Genomic DNA, 21,141 nt, shown 5'->3' with positions numbered 1-21,141 from the left:
AAACTTGTGCGTTTTCTTGATGTGGAACTCAAGAAACTGGAGGAAGTACTAGCTGTACCTACATCATTTACAGGAAGAGACATGGAGGCAGTACTATCTGTACCTACATCATTTGCAGAAGAGACAGGGAGGCAGTACTATCTGTACCTACTTTATTTACAGGGAGAGACGGGTAGGCAGTACTACCTTTAACTACATCATTTACAGAAGAGACAGGGAGGCAGTACTATCTCTACCTACATCATTTGCAGAAGAGACAGGGAGGCAGTACTATCTGTACCTACTTTATTTACAGGGAGAGACGGGTAGGCAGTACTACCTTTAACTACATCATTTACAGAAGAGACAGGGAGGCAGTACTATCTCTACCTACATCATTTACAGCAAGAGACAGGGAGGCAGTACTATTTGTACCTACATAATTTACAGGGAGAGACGGAGGCAGTACTATCTGTATCTACATCATTTACAGGAAGAGACATGGAGGCAGTACTATCTGTACATACACCATTTACAGAAAGAGACAGGGAGGCAGTAAAATCTGTACCTACGCGATTTACAGGGAGGCAGTACTATCTGTACCTTCATCATTTACAGGAAGAGATGGGGAGGCAGTACTATCTGTACCTACATCATTTACAGGGAGAAAGCGATGGAGGCAGTACTATCTGTACCTAAATCATTTACAGGAAGAGACAGGGAGGCAGTACTATCTGTACCTACATAATTTACAGAAGAGACAGGGAGGCAGTACTATCTGTACCTACATCATTTACAGGGATAAAGTGATGGAGGCAGTACTATCTGTACCTAAATCATTTACAGGAAGAGACAGGGAGGCAGTACTATCTGTACCTACATCATTTACAGAAGAGACAGAGAGGCAGTACTATCTGTACCTACATCATTTGCAGAAAAGACAGGGAGGCAGTACTACAGTATCTGTACCTTCATCGTTTCAAGGGGAGACAGTGGCAGTACTATCTGTGCCATCATCATTCGCAGGTGAGGCAGAGGTCGTACTATCTGTTCTTACATTTACAGTGGAGACAGGGAGGTAGTATTGTTTGTGCCTGTACCTATGGGTGTAGCTAAAGGCTAATGGATCAGGTGCTAAAGGCTCATGGGCTGTGCCTTTGTATCTCTGGTGGATAGGAAGAATTTGAGTGTACTGTATTGCTCATGAGTTGCATTGCGTAATTTTGTCAGAAATATCCACACCATGTCAGTGAATAGAAGCACACTAAAGTGTGAGATTTCTGACATTACATGGATTGTCAAGTTGAGCAAGTCGACTGATTCGTGGCTGCAGGAGCCAAATTCTTCTGGAATCTCTGCTGCGTATTAACGCATTCAGATGATGACTACAAGAGGCATTCGATACCTGGCACAGCATAGTACCGTACATCTACCAGTATGAAGATAATGATCAGCTTGATTGGCATCTAGTGGTTGTTTTACATTTTCTTTCGCCCACCTTTCTCTCCTTACATCTGCGGAGCGTTGTTCATTATGGTTTTTTGTGAGTTTGAAACATTGCGGCTGCCATAGTGTGACTCAAGCATAAATAACTGATGATAAATCTTCCTCAGTGTGTGTACATTTGGATGACTAGGGTGCGCCATGGGTATAGGTTGGGTTAGCGCTGGTAGTATTTGTGTGCGAACATGACTTGGATGGGCATAAGCTGCTCTGAGCTGGAATACTGTACCAGACAGCCATTAAGTACAGAGCTATGCTGGTATTATACCCCGGAGCTGCACTCACTATTCCGTTGGTTAAGTCACTGTGTACATACATTACATTATCCTGTATTGATCCTAAATTACATCCTGTATTATACTCCAGAGCTGCACTCCCTATTCTGCTGGTGCAGTCACTGTGTACATACATTACTTATCCTGTACTGATCCTGAGTTACATCCTGTATTATACTCCAGAGCTGCACTCACTATTCTGCTGGTGGAGTCACTGTGTACATACATTACATTACTTATCCTGTACTGATCCTGAGTTACATCCTGTATTATACTCCAGAGCTGCACTCACTATTCTGCTGGTGGAGTCACTGTGTACATACATTACATTACTTATCCTGTACTGATCCTGAGTTACATCCTGTATTATACTCCAGAGCTGCACTCACTATTCTGCTGGTGGAGTCACTGTGTACATACATTACATTACTTATCCTGTAATGATCCTGAGTCACATCCTGTATTATGCTCCAGAGCTGCACTCACTATTCTGCTGGTGCAGTCACTGTGTGCATACATTACATTACTTATCCTGTACTGATCCTGAGTTACATCCTGTATTATAGTCCAGAGCTGCACTCACTATTCTGCTGGTGCAGTCACTGTGTACATACATTGCATTACTTATCCTGTACTGATCCTGAGTTACATCCTGTATTATATCCAGAGCTGCACTCACTATTCTGCTGGTGGAGTCAATGTGTACCACCTTAAAACTCATTTATATGTATTGATTCTCTGTAGAAATAAATTAAAGAAAATGTTCAATCTTCAGCAGATCTTTGAGGAATTACTAGAGATCTGTCTCCATCTCGTTATTCATCCCTTCCTGCTGTTACCAAATGCCGGCTGTCTTAGTCATATACACCGTGCCAAGAGCTGACATTTGGGCAGGAGAAGCAAGAAACTGGATATGTCTGTACCCAGGAGGACATGACATTACTGACTCCTGATTATTTTATTGTAATGAATATTTATTGCTACTTTTTATTCTCTGTATAGACGGGCATTGGCTCTTTTATATTTAGGTACTGTTGTCCCATTAAAGATTAGTGTATATTTGGGAAAAATCCTTCAAGGATGGTAGAATTGCTTCTGTTGCGGATGCTTGATGGTAGGAACATTGTTTGAAAACAGTTTTTTAGATAAACTTTCTATAATTGCCCTAGTCTGTACCATCAAAGATGAATGGATGTGGAAGCTAGACTATGTGCCAAACCCAGGCCATGTCAACATCATAGCGTACAAATTATGCTGGGACCCTCTGGTATTAGACTCGAGGATAGAGACTCGAATGTGACCGATACATATTGTCCTCATTACTTGCAATGAAGGAGGATCACAGTCTCTATTGAGGCTGACCTTGTCCCATATGGCACCATCTTCCAGATCAAGCTACAAGAGTAGGATCATCACTTCTCTGCCATATTGAAAGTAAAGGAACGGCTGACCAATGGATATGTGAGAAAAAAAATGACCACTTTAAAAGTGTATTCCCATCTCATAATTTTATGGCATTTCACTAGGTTATGTCATCACTTTATGATCGGTGACCTATGAGACCTCCACGTATCCTGAGAAATCCTGCTGATCCACAGTCAGATTCAATGCAGTGGTCCTTTCGCTGCTGTTATCTACAGAGCAGAGCTCTAGGCCACCCGGCTGTGCAGACAATTGGCCTGATACCTTTGAGTGGAGCTGTGATGCCGTTCTCTAAAGAGCAGGTGACCAAGTTGCTGTTGTGCAGGAAACAGCAGTACACCTTCATTCAAGGGATTAGAGACCGTTCTCTGCATAGCTTGATGGCCAGGAGCGCAGCTGTGCAGATAAAAAAAACTGTAAAGGGCACAGTACCGAATCTGCACTGTAGCATTTTTGTTCTCAGGATCCTGCTGCAGACTTCTGCACCCTTCAGCAGACATCTGCAGACCTCAGCACCCTTCAGCAGACATCTGCAGACTTCAGCACCCTTCAGCAGACTTCAGCACCCTTCAGCAGACTTCAGCACCCTTCAGCAGACATCTGTAGACTTCAGCAGACTTCAGCACCCTTCAGCAGACATCTGCAGACTTCAGCACCCTTCAGCAGACTTCAGCACCCTTCAGCAGACATCTGTAGACTTCAGCACCCTTCAGCAGACTTTAGCACCCTTCAGCAGACATCTGCAGACTTCAGCACCCTTCAGCACCCTTCAGCAGACATCTGCAGACTTCAGCACCCTTCAGCAGACTTCAGCACCCTTCAGCAGACATCTGTAGACTTCAGCGCCCTTCAGCAGACATTTGCAGACTTCAGCACCCTTCAGCAGACATCTGCAGACTTCAGCACCCTTCAGCAGACTTCAGCACCCTTCAGCAGACATCTGTAGACTTCAGCACCCTTCAGCAGACTTTAGCACCCTTCAGCAGACATCTGCAGACTTCAGCACCCTTCAGCAGACATCTGCAGACTTCAGCACCCTTCAGCAGACATTTGCAGACTTCAGCACCCTTCAGCAGACATTTGCAGACTTCAGCAGACGTGAAGATTTCAGCACCGTTCGGCAGACATCTGCAGGCGTTAGCACCCTGCAGCAGACTTCAGCAGACATTTGCAGACTTCAGCACCCTTCAGCAGACATGTGAAGACTTGAGCACCCTTCAGCAGACATGTGAGGACTTCAGCACCCTTCAGCAAACTTTAGCAGTATGCAGAGGACAGAACAGAGTTTTCAAGTAGGAGAGAAGCCTGCTCTTCCAAAAGGGCTCCTTTTTTGTAGCATCCTCATGGACATAATGGGAGAGTAGCTAGGCCTACAGGTGGTCATATATGTGCAGTCACTCGCCATTCAAGTCTACGAGAGATAACAAAACATCCGAATGAGAGTGCTAGACCGTTTCCCTATCTCCCATAGACTGTACTGTAGGGTGCAGAGTGTGCTAGTCAACAGACCCCTTCTTACCCTGTAATCTCTATAGAATGCATGCATCGTTCCTGAGCAGCTCATCAGGTGTATTTTGTGACACAATTCTTTTACCTTTAGGCAAAATTTACACAATTCATCAAATTATTTTCCAAAAATAAATAGTTTTACGAGAAATGCCGTTTGGCTGGAAAGGAATGTTGTGCAGCAAGATTAGAATATGTCTCCGATTACGCTGCAAGTTGACTCAGCTCAGGATGACTGGGCAGATAGTTGCTAAGCCCCACCCATGCCAAACACACTTTCGGGAAAATGGTGAAAGTGGCATAAACCCCTCAAAAAGTAAAAAAAATAATTTGAAAATGGGGCTTGCTCAAAAAATTACAACCTCTTGATGCCACTTTCTTGGTGCACAGGGGCTGATAAATGCCACCCATTATCTGCAAAATGGTGGGATTTTTAATAATATCAAGACTACAGTGATCCCTCAAGATACAATGGCCTCAGGATGCAATATTTTTTAACATACAATAGTTTTTTATGACCCATCATAAGTTAAAACCAGACTTAACATACAATGTCTCAGACCCTTATCTAACTAATCAAGGCCACCTCCCTGGTAACATAGCTGTATGAGTTGCTAGTTAGCAGCTATCCCTGACTGTTATATGTAAGGACTTGTTATTAGTTAACTGCTCATTTTTCTTAAATATTCATTTTCTATTACCTTGGATGACTTTTGGAGCTTTGGAACCAATTACTCAACTTACAATGGTTTCAACATACAATGATCGTCCTGGAACCAATTCATATTGTTACTTTAGGGACCACTGTATTTGCAAACGTGGTGCAGTGGAGCAATTAAAAAAGTTGTAATGTGGACATCCAGAAAACTTTACTCTTTTAGTGGAAAATCATCATGAGTCATATAGGATTTGGCTGGAATTTTCTTACAGAGATTATGGTTTATAGAAAACAATTTCTAAGGCAAGTAAAAAAATCATTGGATTTTTCTATGACATCAATCTACGCCGTATGGATTAGTTATGTCATAAATATCTTAAATATGCGGGTGCTTGTCCCACATTCCTGCCTGAGAGGCTCCTGGACTTGCCTACTTTTAGGAAGTGACTTCAAGGAGTAATGATTGGAAACTCCGCAAACAGTTGTACTGTATGCTCTGCCCCTTTACATAGACCACTCTGGAATCATGACTAGTGCATAAGCAGAACTGTACCGAAAGACATGGAAATACATTATTTTATTTTCTGTTAAGAGACCTGTGCAGATTTCTGACTTCAGCACCTTTCAGCAGACACCAGCAGACTCCAAGACCCTTCAGTAGACATCTCCAGATGTCAACAGACACCTTCAGACTTCAGTAGACACCTGTAGATTTCAGCAGACCCCTTCTGATTTCAGCACCCTTCAGCAGACCCCTTCTGATTTCAGCACCCTTCAGCAGACCCCTTCTGATTTCTGCACCCTTCAGCAGACCCCTTCTGATTTCAGCACCCTTCAGCAGACCCCTTCTGATTTCAGCACCCTTCAGCAGACCCCTTCTGATTTCAGCACCCTTCAGCAGACCCCTTCTGATTTCTGCACCCTTCAGCAGACCCCTTCTGATTTCAGCACCCTTCAGCAGACCCCTTCTGATTTCAGCACCCTTCAGCAGACCCCTTCTGATTTCAGCAGACCCCTTCTGATTTCAGCACCCTTCAGCAGACCCCTTCTGATTTCAGCACCCTTTAGCAGACCCCTTCTGATTTCAGCACCCTTCAGCAGACCCCTTCTGATTTCAGCACCCTTCAGCAGACCCCTTCTGATTTCAGCACCCTTCAGTAGACATCTACAGACTTGCAGGGTTTAGCAGACCCCAGCAGGCTCCAACATCCTTCACAGGCCCCTGCAGGTTTTAGCACCCTTCAGCACACCCCTGCAGACTTCAATACCCTTCAGTAGTCATTTGCAGACCCCTGCAGATTTATCAGGATTTAGCAGACCCCAGCGTGCTTCAACACCCTTCAGCATACCCTTGCAGACTTCAGCAACCTTCAGAAGACCCCCCTCAGATGTCAGCAACCTTCAACAGACCCTTGCAGACCTCAGTACATTTCAGCAGACATCTACGGTCTATAGCACCTTTTAGCAGGCCCCTTAAACAATTTTCAGAGCTCTATATCAGACCTCCGCCCCCTCCAAAAAGCCAGTACCCTTCAAACGTGTTCTGGTCTAACTTTAGCTTGAGGAGATATGACTGCATCTGGCACATGGATTGGTTTCGGCCTCCTCCACAAATCACCACCAAAGCCGCTTGCTTCTCTGCCTATTCTGACACCACACTACATCCTCCTATCTGCCATGTCTATGAGCGCAGGTTGTCGGAGAAGACCAGTCATCAAAGAGCGGAGTTTACAAGTGGAAGAGAAGGCTGCTCTTCCGAGAGGCCTCCCATTTTTGTAGGAGTCTCATGGACATTCTGGGAGAGAAGCCAGGCCTACAGGTGGCCATGTTTCCCTATCTCCCATAGACTGTACTGGTGGGGTGCAGAGTGTGCTTTTGAACAGACCCTTCATAGCCTGTGATCTTTCTTGGGATGGTCATCAATTGTATTTTGCGAGCTTGTAAACAATTATTTTTCCTTTAGGCTAAATTTACACAATTCATAACATTTTTTTCCAAAAATATACGTTTTACGAGAAATGTCATCCATCTGCCTGGAAAGGAATGTTGTGCAGCAAGACTAGAATATGTCCCTGATGACTTGTCGCCGAATGACCCAGCTCAGGATGGCAGGGCACAGAGAGTTGCTTAACTTTTCCCAGAGAAGAATTTCTCAGCTATACATTATACACAGCCGTCTTCCAGGAAACGCTCCCATAATTCGCAATGACTCGCTTGCTTGTTTTGAAGACGTTATCAGTCATTGCTGGTTGAGCAAGAGCTTTTCAGAGAATCTGCTAGTAAAGGTCACTTACCTATTATATATTATACAGGGAGTGATAGGACTAAAGGGCAGCTCCACTAAAAGTTCACATTAACCATAAATATGCTGTAAGGTTTTAAGGGTGACCTGTCCCCTCTCCTGACATGTCTGTCTCCATGCAGTAACAGTTCTGGAGCGTCTATTCTTATGACTTTATGATGTGCCTTTCCGTTATTATTCCTGCTAGAAGTTATGAATGAAATACTAGCAGTTTGCAATGAAGGTCCAGCTGGGAGTTACCAGTTGGGGGTGTATCCCTGCACAGTCCCTGGCAGCTCTGATAGGATAGTGTCATACTATGCGGGGACACACCCTCAACTGGTAATGCCGATCTGGACTTTCATTGTAAACTGCTGCAATTCATTCATAACTTCTAGCAGGAATAATAAAGGAATGGCACAAAATAGAGCGGGGACCTATCAGGAGAGGTGACAGGTCCCCTTCAGTTAAACTCCGAAGACATTTTTAAAACGGACCTGTCACCTCTCCTGACATATCTTTTGTAGTATAATATTCTATGTGAAATGACAATTCTTAAGCTTTTCTGATAACTCTCTGTTGTGCCATTCCTCTATTATTCCCGCTAGACGTTTATAATTAGAGTTACAACTGAGTGTTACCAATTGGGGGTGTGTCCCTGCAACGTCTGACGGTATCCAATCAGCGCTGACAGCGCCAGACTGTCACACCCAGGTGGACCTTTATTCATAAACATCTAGCAGGAATAATAGAAGGACGGCACAATCTGGAGTTATAGGAAAAGATGCTCTAGAACTATTATCACAGTAAGGGCTCATTCAGACGGCCGTATGAATGAGTCCGCATCCGTTCCGCAATTGTGCGGATCGGGTGCAGACCCATTCATTTCAATGGGGCTGCAAAAGATGGTGTGCTGTCCCCATACGTGGTTCCGTTCCGCGGAAAACGATAGAACATGTCCTATTCTTCTCTGCAGTCGCGGACAAGAATAGACATTTTCTATTTATGGTTGCGGCCATGTGCGGTCCGCAAATTGCGGAACGCACATGGCCAGTTTCCGTGTTTTGCGGATCCGCAAAGCACTACTGCCATCTGAATGGGCCCTAGGAGAGCTGTACGCATCTTATGGCTGATACTCTGACATACCGTATTTGATAATCTGGCATCTATTGGGCCCCATTCATGTCGGACTTAAAGGGGTGGTCCAGGAATAATTATGTTTTATATAATGCCCGTGGCATGCCTCTTGAAACAGAACATTCATACTTGCCTGCTTCCCGCCGTTCTGGTCCTCGGCGCTGCGTCCATGGTCTGGGTCCGGCATCGTTTACATCTGGCGCTGCATGGGCATAGTCACAGTGGTGACTATGGCTTCAGTGGTGATGTGTCGCTTGTGGCCGAGTCACCTCTGAAGCCAGTCATTGGCTGCAGTAGAGCATGTGACCATGTCCATCCAGCGCCGGATGTAACAACTGCGGGAACCAGAACATGGATCAGAGCGGTGGGGAGCAGGTAAGTATGAATCTTCTGTTTCAGGAGACATGCCGCGGGCATTGGATGAAAAGTCATTATTACCGGAAGACCCCTTTAAGGGATTTTTACTGTATTGAGCTGAGTGAATGCACCAGACTGGTAGAGACCAGGCTTAATGTTATTGTTATTCCTCTTTTGTCCCCTAGTGGGCATCTCTCAAGGGTCAGAAGATGGAGCGTTGGAGGACGATGACGAGGAGATTGCATTCACACAGAGCACTGCTAATTTCACCTGCCCCATAACACAGGTACAGTACTGAACGGAGTCCTACACGTCTTCTCTATGCCTACAGTTGTCCAGTCTGACTGCGGAGAACACCAATGTCCCATTCATTTCCATGTCACACTAAGCCTAAACACGTCCATAGTGTTACATTACCCCGACAGAGGCCCCTAGAGTGCCCTTGTGGCTGGTATATGTCAGTATTTTGCAAACAATAGACTGCACTATTCTGTATATACAGTATATCACACAGTATACAGTCAGGTCCATAAATATTGGGACATCGACACAATTCTAACATTTTTGGCTCTATACACCACCACAATGGATTTGAAATGAAACTAACAAGATGTGCTTTACCTGCAGACTGTCAGCTTTAATTTGAGGGTATTTACATCCAAATCAGGTGAACGGTGCAGGAATTACAACAGTTTGCATATGTGCCTCCCACTTGTTAAGGGACCAAAAGTAATGGGACAGAATAATAATCATAAATCAAACTTTCACTTTTTAATACTTGGTTGTAAATCCTTTGTAGTCAATTACAGCCTGAAGTCTGGAACGCATAGACATCACCAGACGCTGGGTTTCATCCCTGGTGATGCTCTGCCAGGCCTCTACTGCAACGGTCTTCAGTTCCTGCTTGTTCTTGGGGCATTTTCCCTCCAGTTTTGTCTTCAGCAAGTGAAATGCATGCTCAATCGGATTCAGGTCCGGTGATTGACTTGGCCATTGCAGAACATTCCACTTCTTTCCCTTAAAAAACTCTTTGGTTCCTTTTGCAGTATGCTTTGGGTCATTGTCCATCTGCACTGTGAAGCGCCGTCCAATGAGTTCTGAAGCATTTGGCTGAATATGAGCAGATAATATTGCCTGAAACACTTCAGAATTCATCCTGCTGCTTTTGTCAGCAGTCACATCATCAATAAATACAAGAGAACCAGTTCCATTGGCAGCCATACATGCCCACGTCATGACACTACCACCACCATGCTTCACTGATGAGGTGGTATGCTTAGGATCATGAGCAGTTCCTTTCCTTCTCCATACTCTTCTCTTCCCATCACTCTGGTACAAGTTGATCTTGGTCTCATCTGTCCATAGGATGTTGTTCCAGAACTGTGAAGGCTTTTTTAGATGTCATTTGGCAAACTCTAATCTGGCCTTCCTGTTTTTGAGGCTCACCAATGGTTTACATCTTGTGATGAACCCTCTGTATTCACTCTGGTGAAGTCTTCTCTTGATTGTTGACTTTGACACACACACACCTACCTCCTGGAGAGTGTTCTTGATCTGCCAACTGTTGTGAAGGGTGTTTTCTTCACCAGGGAAAGAATTCTTCGGTCATCCACCACAGTTGTTTTCCATGGTCTTCCCGATCTTTTGGTGTTGCTGAGCTCACCGGTGCGTTCCTTCTTTTTAAGAATGTTCCAAACAGTTTTTTGGCCACGCTAAATGTTTTTGCTATCTCTCTGATGGGTTTGTTGTGTTTTTTCAAACGAAAAAAAAATATGAAGAGTATTGTGGAATTATGGAATATGGCGCTCCCACTAGCGATTTTTGAAAAATAGAGAATTTGGGAGAGCCTAAAATATAGCTTTTACTATTAATTTATATAAAATATATAGCGCCACAAACAGGTGATTGAAATATGGCTACAAGTATGGAACAGTCTTACCATTCCGACGCCCCCTGGTAGGGATCAGCCTAGCGTGGTGGAAATAATACCGCGTCTGGGCCGAGGGTTGGATGTGGTCGTAGGTAAATTCAGGTTGTAGATTGGTGCAGGGAACCGTTGTCCCTAATGCGCCCTGATGGGGGAGGGGGCAAAGCTGCTGTTCACCTGCCTATCTACACAGAGTTCCTACCCCGCAAGGGGCGGCCCTGTCCGGATACCTTACCCTAAATATGGCGGGTATCCCTAATGTTGCCCTATAGGATGGTTCCCAACGTGTCACGTTTCAGATGATAAATCATCAGGGGAAGAGATCCAAGAAATGTGCAAAAAATCCTACAAGGAAAAATATATTCAACATGAGGATCTGGAAAAAAGAAAGGGTTCACATATAATGGGGAAAGAAGAACGATACAGGGACATACCTTAGATCAGTGGATCAATAGGATAGAAAAAAACGGACATTGATGGTCCTAAGAAGAAGAGGACCCCGCGAATTCATCAAAGAGGGGCACCTCTGGGGCAGCTGATCTGATGTTGTCAGCTGCACACCGTTTGCCATGAGGACGCTGTATTTGAGGAGCAGAACGCGCGCCCTTTGTCTAACGACCGCCCCTAGGGGCGGAATGGTACGGTCACATGATCGGAACGCCACACCCCTCGGCAGAAGCGGCCGTCCTGTGGACCGCACCGCACCAGGCCGTGGAGCGCAGCGCAACGTCCGGTCACGTGGGGCGGCTGGGAGAAGGGCTGGATGCGGCGCCTGCTGCTAGGCAACTGACCGACGCCAGGAGTGCTCAGACGTCCGAATCAGCTGCTGGAGAGCAAACGTAATAGCCTGCGCTCTTGTAAATATACAAATAGCATTTCATGCAGATTACAGGTTAAAGAGGCATGAGTGCTCCTATGACTACAAGCCAGGAGGCATATAGTATGTAAATATGAGCATTTGATGACATTAGTCAGGGAAAAGGGAGGCGGGCAGGGTAGGGGGAGGGGGGGGGGTTGGGAGTGAGGGAGGATTAACAGTGGCTTTCAATATATACTTGGGGTGAGATGATATCCCTTACTGTGCCCCCTAATAGATCGGGGTGCATGATGTATGCAAGTACAGGGACGGCTGGGACTAATGGTGGAAAAATAGTCCATTACAAAAAACAACCAAAGTTTAGCTGCTCGTTAAGTCCTAAGGGAGCCATGGTCTTAAGATCATATATCCATCTAGCTTCCCTCTGTAGGATCAATCTGTCCCAGTCTCCCCCTCTTGGTGGTGGATTCACTTTATCAATGGCCATAAATGAAAGACGGCCATGGCCGTTGTGGGCATTCTGGACGTGTTTAGCCACTGGGGTATCTTTGAGTTTGGCCACGTCACTAAGATGTTCCCCTACTCGCCTACGAAATTCACGGATTGTCTTGCCAATGTATTCTTTCCCACACTGGCAGACAATCCGGTAAATAACCCCCCGGGTCAGGGCCAGATGGGTGAGTTGGACACTTCTATATTTAGAAAGCCCAGCTCTACCAACTCGCTCCTCCGTTGGGAAAGTGAACACCCGCCTGCTTTAAAACGCGGGATCCCGAAGGGACAATACTTGCGTCTACGCCGGAATTGTACAAACAAGAGGGACTTTCTGTACCAAGCGGCTGATCTTCGCCAGAGATTTCTGTCCAGAGGCTACCCCCATCAGGTACTCAAAGCAGCATTTAGATCAGCCCTGAGTACAGACCGCTCTAGTCTACTCATTCCCAAACAGAAACCAGCACAATCCACTAAACTCACCCGCCTAATAACCTCATATGATGGCCAAGCCCAATCCATCAGGGAAATAATTAACCAACACTGGCACATCCTTTTGATGGACCCGGATCTGAGGGAGGTGCTCGGGGAAACTCCGAGCATATCCTATAGACGCGGAAGGAGCCTCAAGGATCGGCTGGTTAATAGCCAATACACCCCACAACCATCATCGGGTTGTGCTTGGCTTAAAAACTCCATCCATGGCTGTTATCGATGCAGTGGTTGCATCGCCTGTCCGCACATCACAACTGGCAAATCTTTCAGGAGTAATGTTACGGGCAAGGAATTTACCATTCGCGAGTTTATGAACTGCAAGACCCGGGGGGTTATTTACCGGATTGTCTGCCAGTGTGGGAAAGAATACATTGGCAAGACAATCCATGAATTTCGTAGGCGAGTAGGGGAACATCTTAGTGACGTGGCCAAACTCAAAGATACCCCAGTGGCTAAACACGTCCAGAATGCCCACAACGGCCATGGCCGTCTTTCATTTATGGCCATTGATAAAGTGAATCCACCACCAAGAGGGGGAGACTGGGACAGATTGATCCTACAGAGGGAAGCTAGATGGATATATGATCTTAAGACCATGGCTCCCTTAGGACTTAACGAGCAGCTAAACTTTGGTTGTTTTTTGTAATGGACTATTTTTCCACCATTAGTCCCAGCCGTCCCTGTACTTGCATACATCATGCACCCCGATCTATTAGGGGGCACAGTAAGGGATATCATCTCACCCCAAGTATATATTGAAAGCCACTGTTAATCCTCCCTCACTCCCAACCCCCCCCCCCCCCCCCCCCTACCCTGCCCGCCTCCCTTTTCCCTGACTAATGTCATCAAATGCTCATATTTACATACTATATGCCTCCTGGCTTGTAGTCATAGGAGCACTCATGCCTCTTTAACCTGTAATCTGCATGAAATGCTATTTGTATATTTACAAGAGCGCAGGCTATTACGTTTGCTCTCCAGCAGCTGATTCGGACGTCTGAGCACTCCTGGCGTCGGTCAGTTGCCTAGCAGCAGGCGCCGCATCCAGCCCTTCTCCCGGCCGCCCCACGTGACCGGACGTTGCGCTGCGCTCCACGGCCTGGTGCGGTCCACAGGACGGCCGCTTCTGCCGAGGGGTGTGGCGTTCCGATCATGTGACCGTACCATTCCGCCCCTAGGGGCGGTCGTTAGACAAAGGGCGCGCGTTCTGCTCCTCAAATACAGCGTCCTCATGGCAAACGGTGTGCAGCTGACAACATCAGATCAGCTGCCCCAGAGGTGCCCCTCTTTGATGAATTCGCGGGGTCCTCTTCTTCTTAGGACCATCAATGTCCGTTTTTTTCTATCCTATTGATCCACTGATCTAAGGTATGTCCCTGTATCGTTCTTCTTTCCCCATTATATGTGAACCCTTTCTTTTTTCCAGATCCTCATGTTGAATATATTTTTCCTTGTAGGATTTTTTGCACATTTCTTGGATCTCTTCCCCTGATGATTTATCACCTGAAACGTGACACGTTGGGAACCATCCTATAGGGCAACATTAGGGATACCCGCCATATTTAGGGTAAGGTATCCGGACAGAGCCGCCCCTTGCGGGGTAGGAACTCTGTGTAGATAGGCAGGTGAACAGCAGCTTTGCCCCCTCCCCCATCAGGGCGCATTAGGGACAACGGTTCCCTGCACCAATCTACAACCTGAATTTACCTACGACCACATCCAACCCTCGGCCCAGACGCGGTATTATTTCCACCACGCTAGGCTGATCCCTACCAGGGGGCGTCGGAATGGTAAGACTGTTCCATACTTGTAGCCATATTTCAATCACCTGTTTGTGGCGCTATATATTTTATATAAATTAATAGTAAAAGCTATATTTTAGGCTCTCCCAAATTCTCTATTTTTCAAAAATCGCTAGTGGGAGCGCCATATTCCATAATTCCACAATACTCTTCATATTTTTTTTTCGTTTGAAAAAACACAACAAACCCATCAGAGAGATAGCAAAAACATTTAGCGTGGCCAAAAAACTGTTTGGAACATTCTTAAAAAGAAGGAACGCACCGGTGAGCTCAGCAACACCAAAAGCTCTCCCAAATTCTCTGTTTGTTGTGTTTTTTCAGCCTAATGATGGCTTGCTTCACTGATAGTGACAGCTCTTTGGATCTCATCTTGAGAGTTGACAGCAACAGATTCCAAATGCAAATAGCACACTTAAAATGAACTCTGGACCTTTTATCTGCTCATTGTAATTGGGATAATGAGGGAATAACACACACCTGGCCATGGAACAGCCGAGAAGCCAATTGTCCCATTACTTTTGGTTCCTTAACAAGTGGGAGGCACATATAGAAACTGTTGTAATTCCTGCACCGTTCACCTGATTTGGATGTAAATGCCCTCAAATTAAAGCTGACCGTCTGCAGTTAAAGCACATCTTGTTTGTTTCATTTCAAATCCATTGTGGTGGTGTATAGAGCCAAAAATGTTAGAATTGTGTCCATGTCCCAATATTTATGGACCTGACTTGTATGTCTGTCTTTTACCCTATGGATGAATGGCACTGTACGGCATCCATGAAATGTATGTATCCCAACGTATACATTAAACGTGATGTGAACAGAGCCCCCCCGGGGGGTCCAAGAAGCTGAAATATGAGGAGTTGTTTCATGGGGTTCCTGCACTTGCCAAACTAAAGAGGTGGTCACTGGTATAAGCCAATCATGTGATATCCTAGAAAACCCCTTTAAGTGGGCCTTCCTGTTTTTTCCTGCGCAGCGACCCTCAGCCACCTGCTGCGAAGGGGAACTGCAGCAGGATCCATTCACTTAAATATGGCCGTCTGCATTTCCCTGCTTGGCAGGTGGCTAGGTGCCATTGTGCAGGGAAAAACAGTGAAGGGATCTCAGAATGGATGGAGGTCCGAAAGGCTGGACGATCATAAAGTGACATGTCATCTCTCTATGAGGAGGGAATATCCAGGGCTGTTTCTAAATGGAGGGGTAAGTATTAACTAAACTATCAGGGGAGAAGAAAGGACTGATTTCCTAAAAGCCTGGAGAACCCCTCTAGGGATGCTGCTCATGTACCTTGCTGTGTTGTAAATGATTGATACATTTCGTTGTCACATTGTCCATCATTCCTTTTCTGTTACTTTGTTTCTAACAACGTAACCCAGTGGAGCTTGGCTTTCCTTGTGGTGCCCTGCAGGTATTGCGATCCTCAGTCCTTTGGATGCAGCACTCCAGGCCTTGATTGCACTACATGTTTAGGTTCATTGATGCCCTGCAAGTGATCATTGCTACTTCAGCCAAATCAAACTTCATCCGCAGAGCTATAGAGCTGCGTCATGAGCAGGACACCACGCTCAGGCTCCATCGTCGCTCTGTTTTTAGAACCCACGTTTGCATAATTATCTATTATAAAAATGAGACACCTGTCAATCAAGCCGTCAGCTCATCATCAGTAATTGCATGGTGATCATGCAGTGATGCCTAGAATTAAAACCGCTGATTGATTGGAATTGGATCCCCTCCCCCCTGCGAAATTGTGAAATTGACCACAGAGTGTCTTGAGAAATGAATATTTACTGCTATTTGCAGTGACTCGGTCCTAAGGAAAGTAGAACCGGGGGTGGGGGGAGCTGCTGGAGCGGTGCAGTGGTTTCAGGTTAGGTAAAATGTAGTGAAAGGGGTATTGTGGGTGGACAATTTTAATTAAAACCTCGGACAGAGTGGGTTAAATTATCAAACCATCAGTTCTCACTGATTCTCCACTGCTGCTGTTCGGCTGCTGGTCCCTGCGTTTCTCTACTTTCAGGTCTTGGGCTTGACACAACGGAAATGGCTTGGACTGCGCACTCAGCCAATCACTGGCTGAAGTGGATAACTACTGCAGTTAGCGATTGGTTAAGCAGAATTTAATTATATTCCGCTGATCAGCCAACCTGATCTAATAGTAAGAGCGCAAAGGAAATACTATGGCCACCATCAGGAACCACAGCCAGCAAACTCAGCAACTGCTACCAGTCTTCCTAACCACTCTGGTTTGTAGGAAGCTAAGACTACTACTAGGTTCTTCACCAGAGCCCGCCACAAATCCGGTAGGACTTGGCTACTATGGATCCAAGTTATGTCCGTAGAGTAAGTTAGCAGAAAACTGGTGTGAGCTTGCAGAAAGCAGACCTACCAGAATGACCAAGGTGTGCAAATAGTAGAGTCAAAACCAAGAGAGACAGATAATGCCAAAACAGCGGACGAGGCGTTAATCCAGAAGTGAGCCACAGTCATAATACCAGGAGCATTCGTAAGGGTCCAAATCAGCAGACAAGGCGTTAATCCAGCAACCAAGCCACAGTCACATTACCAGGAGTTCAAATGCATTAATAGAGAGCCGGGATAACAAAATCGCAGACAAATGGCAATCACTGAGTCAGGAAAGACAGATAATGACAAAACAGCGGACGAGGAGTTAATCCAGAAATGAGCCACAGTGAGAAAACCAGGAGCATTAGTAAGGAGCTAAATCAGCAGACAAGGGGTTAATCCAGAAACCAAGCCACAGTCAGATTACCAGGAGTTCAAATGGATTAGTAGGGAGTAGCAAAAAAATAACACAGGAGCCGGGATAACAAAATCACAGACAAATGGTAATCACCGAGTTGCAGATTTAGATCTCCCGCCTTGCTCTGGGATTGGACGCTGAGCCAGGAACCTCATTGGGTCGGCTCGTAGCCTCACTGATAGGTTGAGCAGCAGGGGCTTGGCTGGTCGGCACAGTAGTGCCTCTGAGCACAGCCATGAACAGTATCTTGACTGGATAAATGTGGGCCTATAGGGTGTTACCCAGCATGGTGCACTACACGTAACTGTGTGACTTGCACTTTATAGAAGCCTTATCTACAGTATGTGCAAGTATACTGCAAGACAACATTGGGATGGCCTTATTAATCCCATTTTCACTGATTTCATATGGATAGAGCAGACATCATTAATCTTGTGTCATAATACAGACTACTGCCATAACAACATACTGCCTGTCAGTGGAGCAAAGTCTGTCACTAGACAACATGATGCATAGCAGGAATGTATGTGCCTTCTTTGCAGTAATGGGGTAAAGTCTCTAATTTCTTGTAACGTGACCAGTGATAATTGGAGGGACGCCATCATCACGCCGTGTGCACTACTATAAACCTGGCGGTCACTAGCTCCGCTTGCACTGATTTATGAAATGTCGTAGAGTTACCGTAACCTGTTGTCTCTTTGCAGATGGAGATGGTGAACCCAGTGAAAAACAAAGCGTGCGGTCACACGTATGAGAGAGAAGCAATTGAAAAGATGATTCAGAGCAGACACCGGAAAAATAAAAACATCAGGTGGGTTCTCAAAAATTTGTTTTAGTTCCTGGTATTATATGGAAGTAAAAGCTGTGTGACCCGAATGATGGGCTTGCTGCTTCCCTGTAACTAAAGCTTTAGTGCAGTTCCTCAGAATCTGCTGGCCCTATCTCTACATCAGACATTGTATCGGGGTGATATATTTAAAGTGGGTGACTCTTATGGGCCTATGAAACATCTGAGATCCCCTTAATCTGAATATTCCGGGTTTTTGATATTAATGGCCTGTCTTCAGGTTAGGCCATCAGTTTATGATCAGCAAGAGTCCGACACCCCATTCTGCCACTGATACCTGTTCTGCAGTTGCTCCAGCACTGGAACAGCACAGCTCTATCCATTGTGTAGTGGATGGTTCTGGTGGCTGCTGCCATTGTAGTGAATACTGCAGTAACCAGCTCCTTTCACTGCACATTGGACAGAACTAGTTTGTGAGCTACTGTGAAACAGCTGATCAGTGAGGTCGTGGGATGTCAGACTCCCACTGATCAGATATTGATGGCTTAGGGCTCATTCAGACAACCATTTCGCAAAACACGGATACCGGCCCGTGTGCATTCCGCAATTTGCGCTATGATAGAAATGCCTATTCTTGTCTGCAATTGTGGACAAGAATAGGACATGCTCTATCTCTTTTGCGGGGCCGCAGACGGAACTACGGATGCAGACAGCACATGGTGTGCTGTCCACATCTTTTGCAGCCCCATTGAAATTAATGGGTCTGCACTCGTTCTGCAAAATTGCGGAACAGGTACATGGACCCATTCATACGGTCGTCTGAATGAGCCCTTATCCTGACCAATCGTTCCCTATAATAGCCCAATGTAAACATGCCAAGATATCGAACAGTGAAATATAATACATTCATTTGTAGTCATCTTTTCCAAACAGATAGAAATGACTATTGGTCGGCAGCACATCCCCTTGGGTAAACTGATATGTTGGCAATGGCAATGGAAATTGAAACGAACAGCTGTAAGAACGATGACACAACTGCAAATGATCAATCATACAACCGTTCATTCCCAATAGTTGCCTAGAGTAAAATACACTTAAGCGATCAATATAGTAAGTCGGCTGGCGCTCATTACAGGATGTCCGTGAAACAAAACCTTATGGCCTATTTACCGGGGCAGATTACCAGGAATGAACGTTCCCGATAACTGGCTCATGCTAATGTGCCGCCCATCTCCTCGCAGATTAGCACAGCGCTAATTTTTCAGTTGACCCGATCGTTTATGTAGAACATAAAATCATCATTTGTCTGCAGCACAGGCGTATGCTGCTGTCACGCTGTATAGGGTGATGGATGACAGTTGCGATCATTCCTCCCATGGAAAGGAGATGATTGCTGAATAAGCGGGCAATGAGCGGGAATGAATGGTCAGTTCCCTATTTTTACCCTGTGTATCGGCCCATGGAAACAGATCCTTAAGCAGTTGCCAGACACTTTTGCTGTCAGCTGGGACATCCCATACACATAAGGGTGCATTCACACTACCGTAAGTGTTTTGTGGTACGCAAATTGTGGATCCGCAAAACACGGATACTGTCCGTGTGCGTTCCGCATTTTGCGGACCACACACGGCCGGCGCTATATACAGAATACCTATTCTTGTCCGCAAACAAGAATAGGACATGCTCTATATTTTTTGCGGGGCTGCGGAACGGAACAACAGATGGGGACAGCACATGGTGTGCTGTCTGCATCATTTGTGGCCCCATTGAAATGTATGGGTCCACACCCTTTCCGCAAAATTTCACAACCGATGCGGATCCATTTATACAGTCGTGTGAATGCACCCTTACGTGGTCGGCTGGTAATAGAAGGAATCTTGAGTCTACGTTTTAGGGCAGGTTCCCTTTACAGGAGTTTCTCTGTAAATCTTTTAGGGGTTCTTCAATTTGGACAATCTCCTGTTGCTAGAAGGGTTCCCCGGCCATAAGTAGATAACTGGATGTACTAATTCTGTACTAGTTCCCCAGCAATCAGCTGTAATCTGTGGAGGAACCTTACAGCAAGTGTTCACTTTTCCTGCAGCATCTCCACAGGACAAACAAAGCATTGCACAATTTTTATTAAACACAAAGGGCTGTCTATGTAATGCGGGGACGCGAAGGGTCCTTCAGGGAAGTGGGACTCTCTCTGTAGCTGCTCTAGCTGATCGGATCCAGAATGGGAACTGCCTGCATAAATTTAGATTTCCTTAATTGGATATTTGAAAAAAAGCAATTTTTATCCCAGTTAAAATGGATACTTAATATTCAGTTTCATGCATTTTTCATGGTGTAATTCCTTTTGCAGTCTCAAAATGTTCTTTTAGTTTTTTTTGCTGTATCCATTGTAAGGGATTTACAGTGTTTCTTACCTGTGTTGTCTCTATAGGTGTCCAACCATTGGCTGCGATGTCTCTGACATGAGCGTATCAGATCTCGTTCCAGACACTGCACTCAAAAGAGCCATTGACATACACAAGAAGCAAAGTCAATCTAAGCAATGAATCCTCTAGCTTATAGTCCGGTGACTTTGAAGCTGATTTTGTACGCGTTGTGTAACCCCGTAGTAAGATATAGCAAAAGTTAAGGCTTGTGTACCATGTAAGGAGGGATTGAGGTATTCCAGTTCTGAAAAAAAATATTTTTTGTTAATAAAGTTGTTTGACATTTTTCTTCTTTTTCGCTGCTTATTTGGTTCCCGTCACCATCCGTATTGCAGTTGTAGGGTCTTCTTACCTATAACAGGTTAAGTACTGCTTCAGGTAGGGAGTAACCCCAGCAGGATGACTCTCCCCCATGTATTAGACAGTGATGAGACCCACTATATTGAGTAGCTCTTTCTTGGTCTTTACAGCTTTTGGTTGTTACAGCAGGAGTATGACCGTCAGTCCCCACTGGCACAC

General features: G+C 45.4%; 1 protein-coding gene across 2 annotated transcripts in view; it reads left to right on the top strand.

The window, feature by feature from the left end:
* Positions 1-20,917, top strand: part of NSMCE2 (NSE2 (MMS21) homolog, SMC5-SMC6 complex SUMO ligase) — a 274,166-nt gene extending 253,249 nt beyond the window's left edge. For both annotated transcript variants that reach the window (XM_040431682.1, XM_040431683.1), the window contains 3 exons: positions 9,304-9,404; positions 18,117-18,223; positions 20,628-20,917. In XM_040431682.1, the coding sequence (XP_040287616.1) occupies positions 9,304-9,404; positions 18,117-18,223; positions 20,628-20,742 (323 nt within the window). In that variant the 3' untranslated portion in view covers positions 20,743-20,917. The remainder of the gene's footprint in view (positions 1-9,303; positions 9,405-18,116; positions 18,224-20,627) is intronic.
* The last annotated feature ends 224 nt before the right edge of the window (positions 20,918-21,141 follow it).

This window comes from Bufo bufo, chromosome 5, assembly GCF_905171765.1.
Source record: "Bufo bufo chromosome 5, aBufBuf1.1, whole genome shotgun sequence".
In the NCBI taxonomy this organism is placed as follows: Eukaryota; Metazoa; Chordata; class Amphibia; order Anura; family Bufonidae; genus Bufo; species Bufo bufo.
This window is presented reverse-complemented; position numbering and strand designations above follow the sequence as displayed.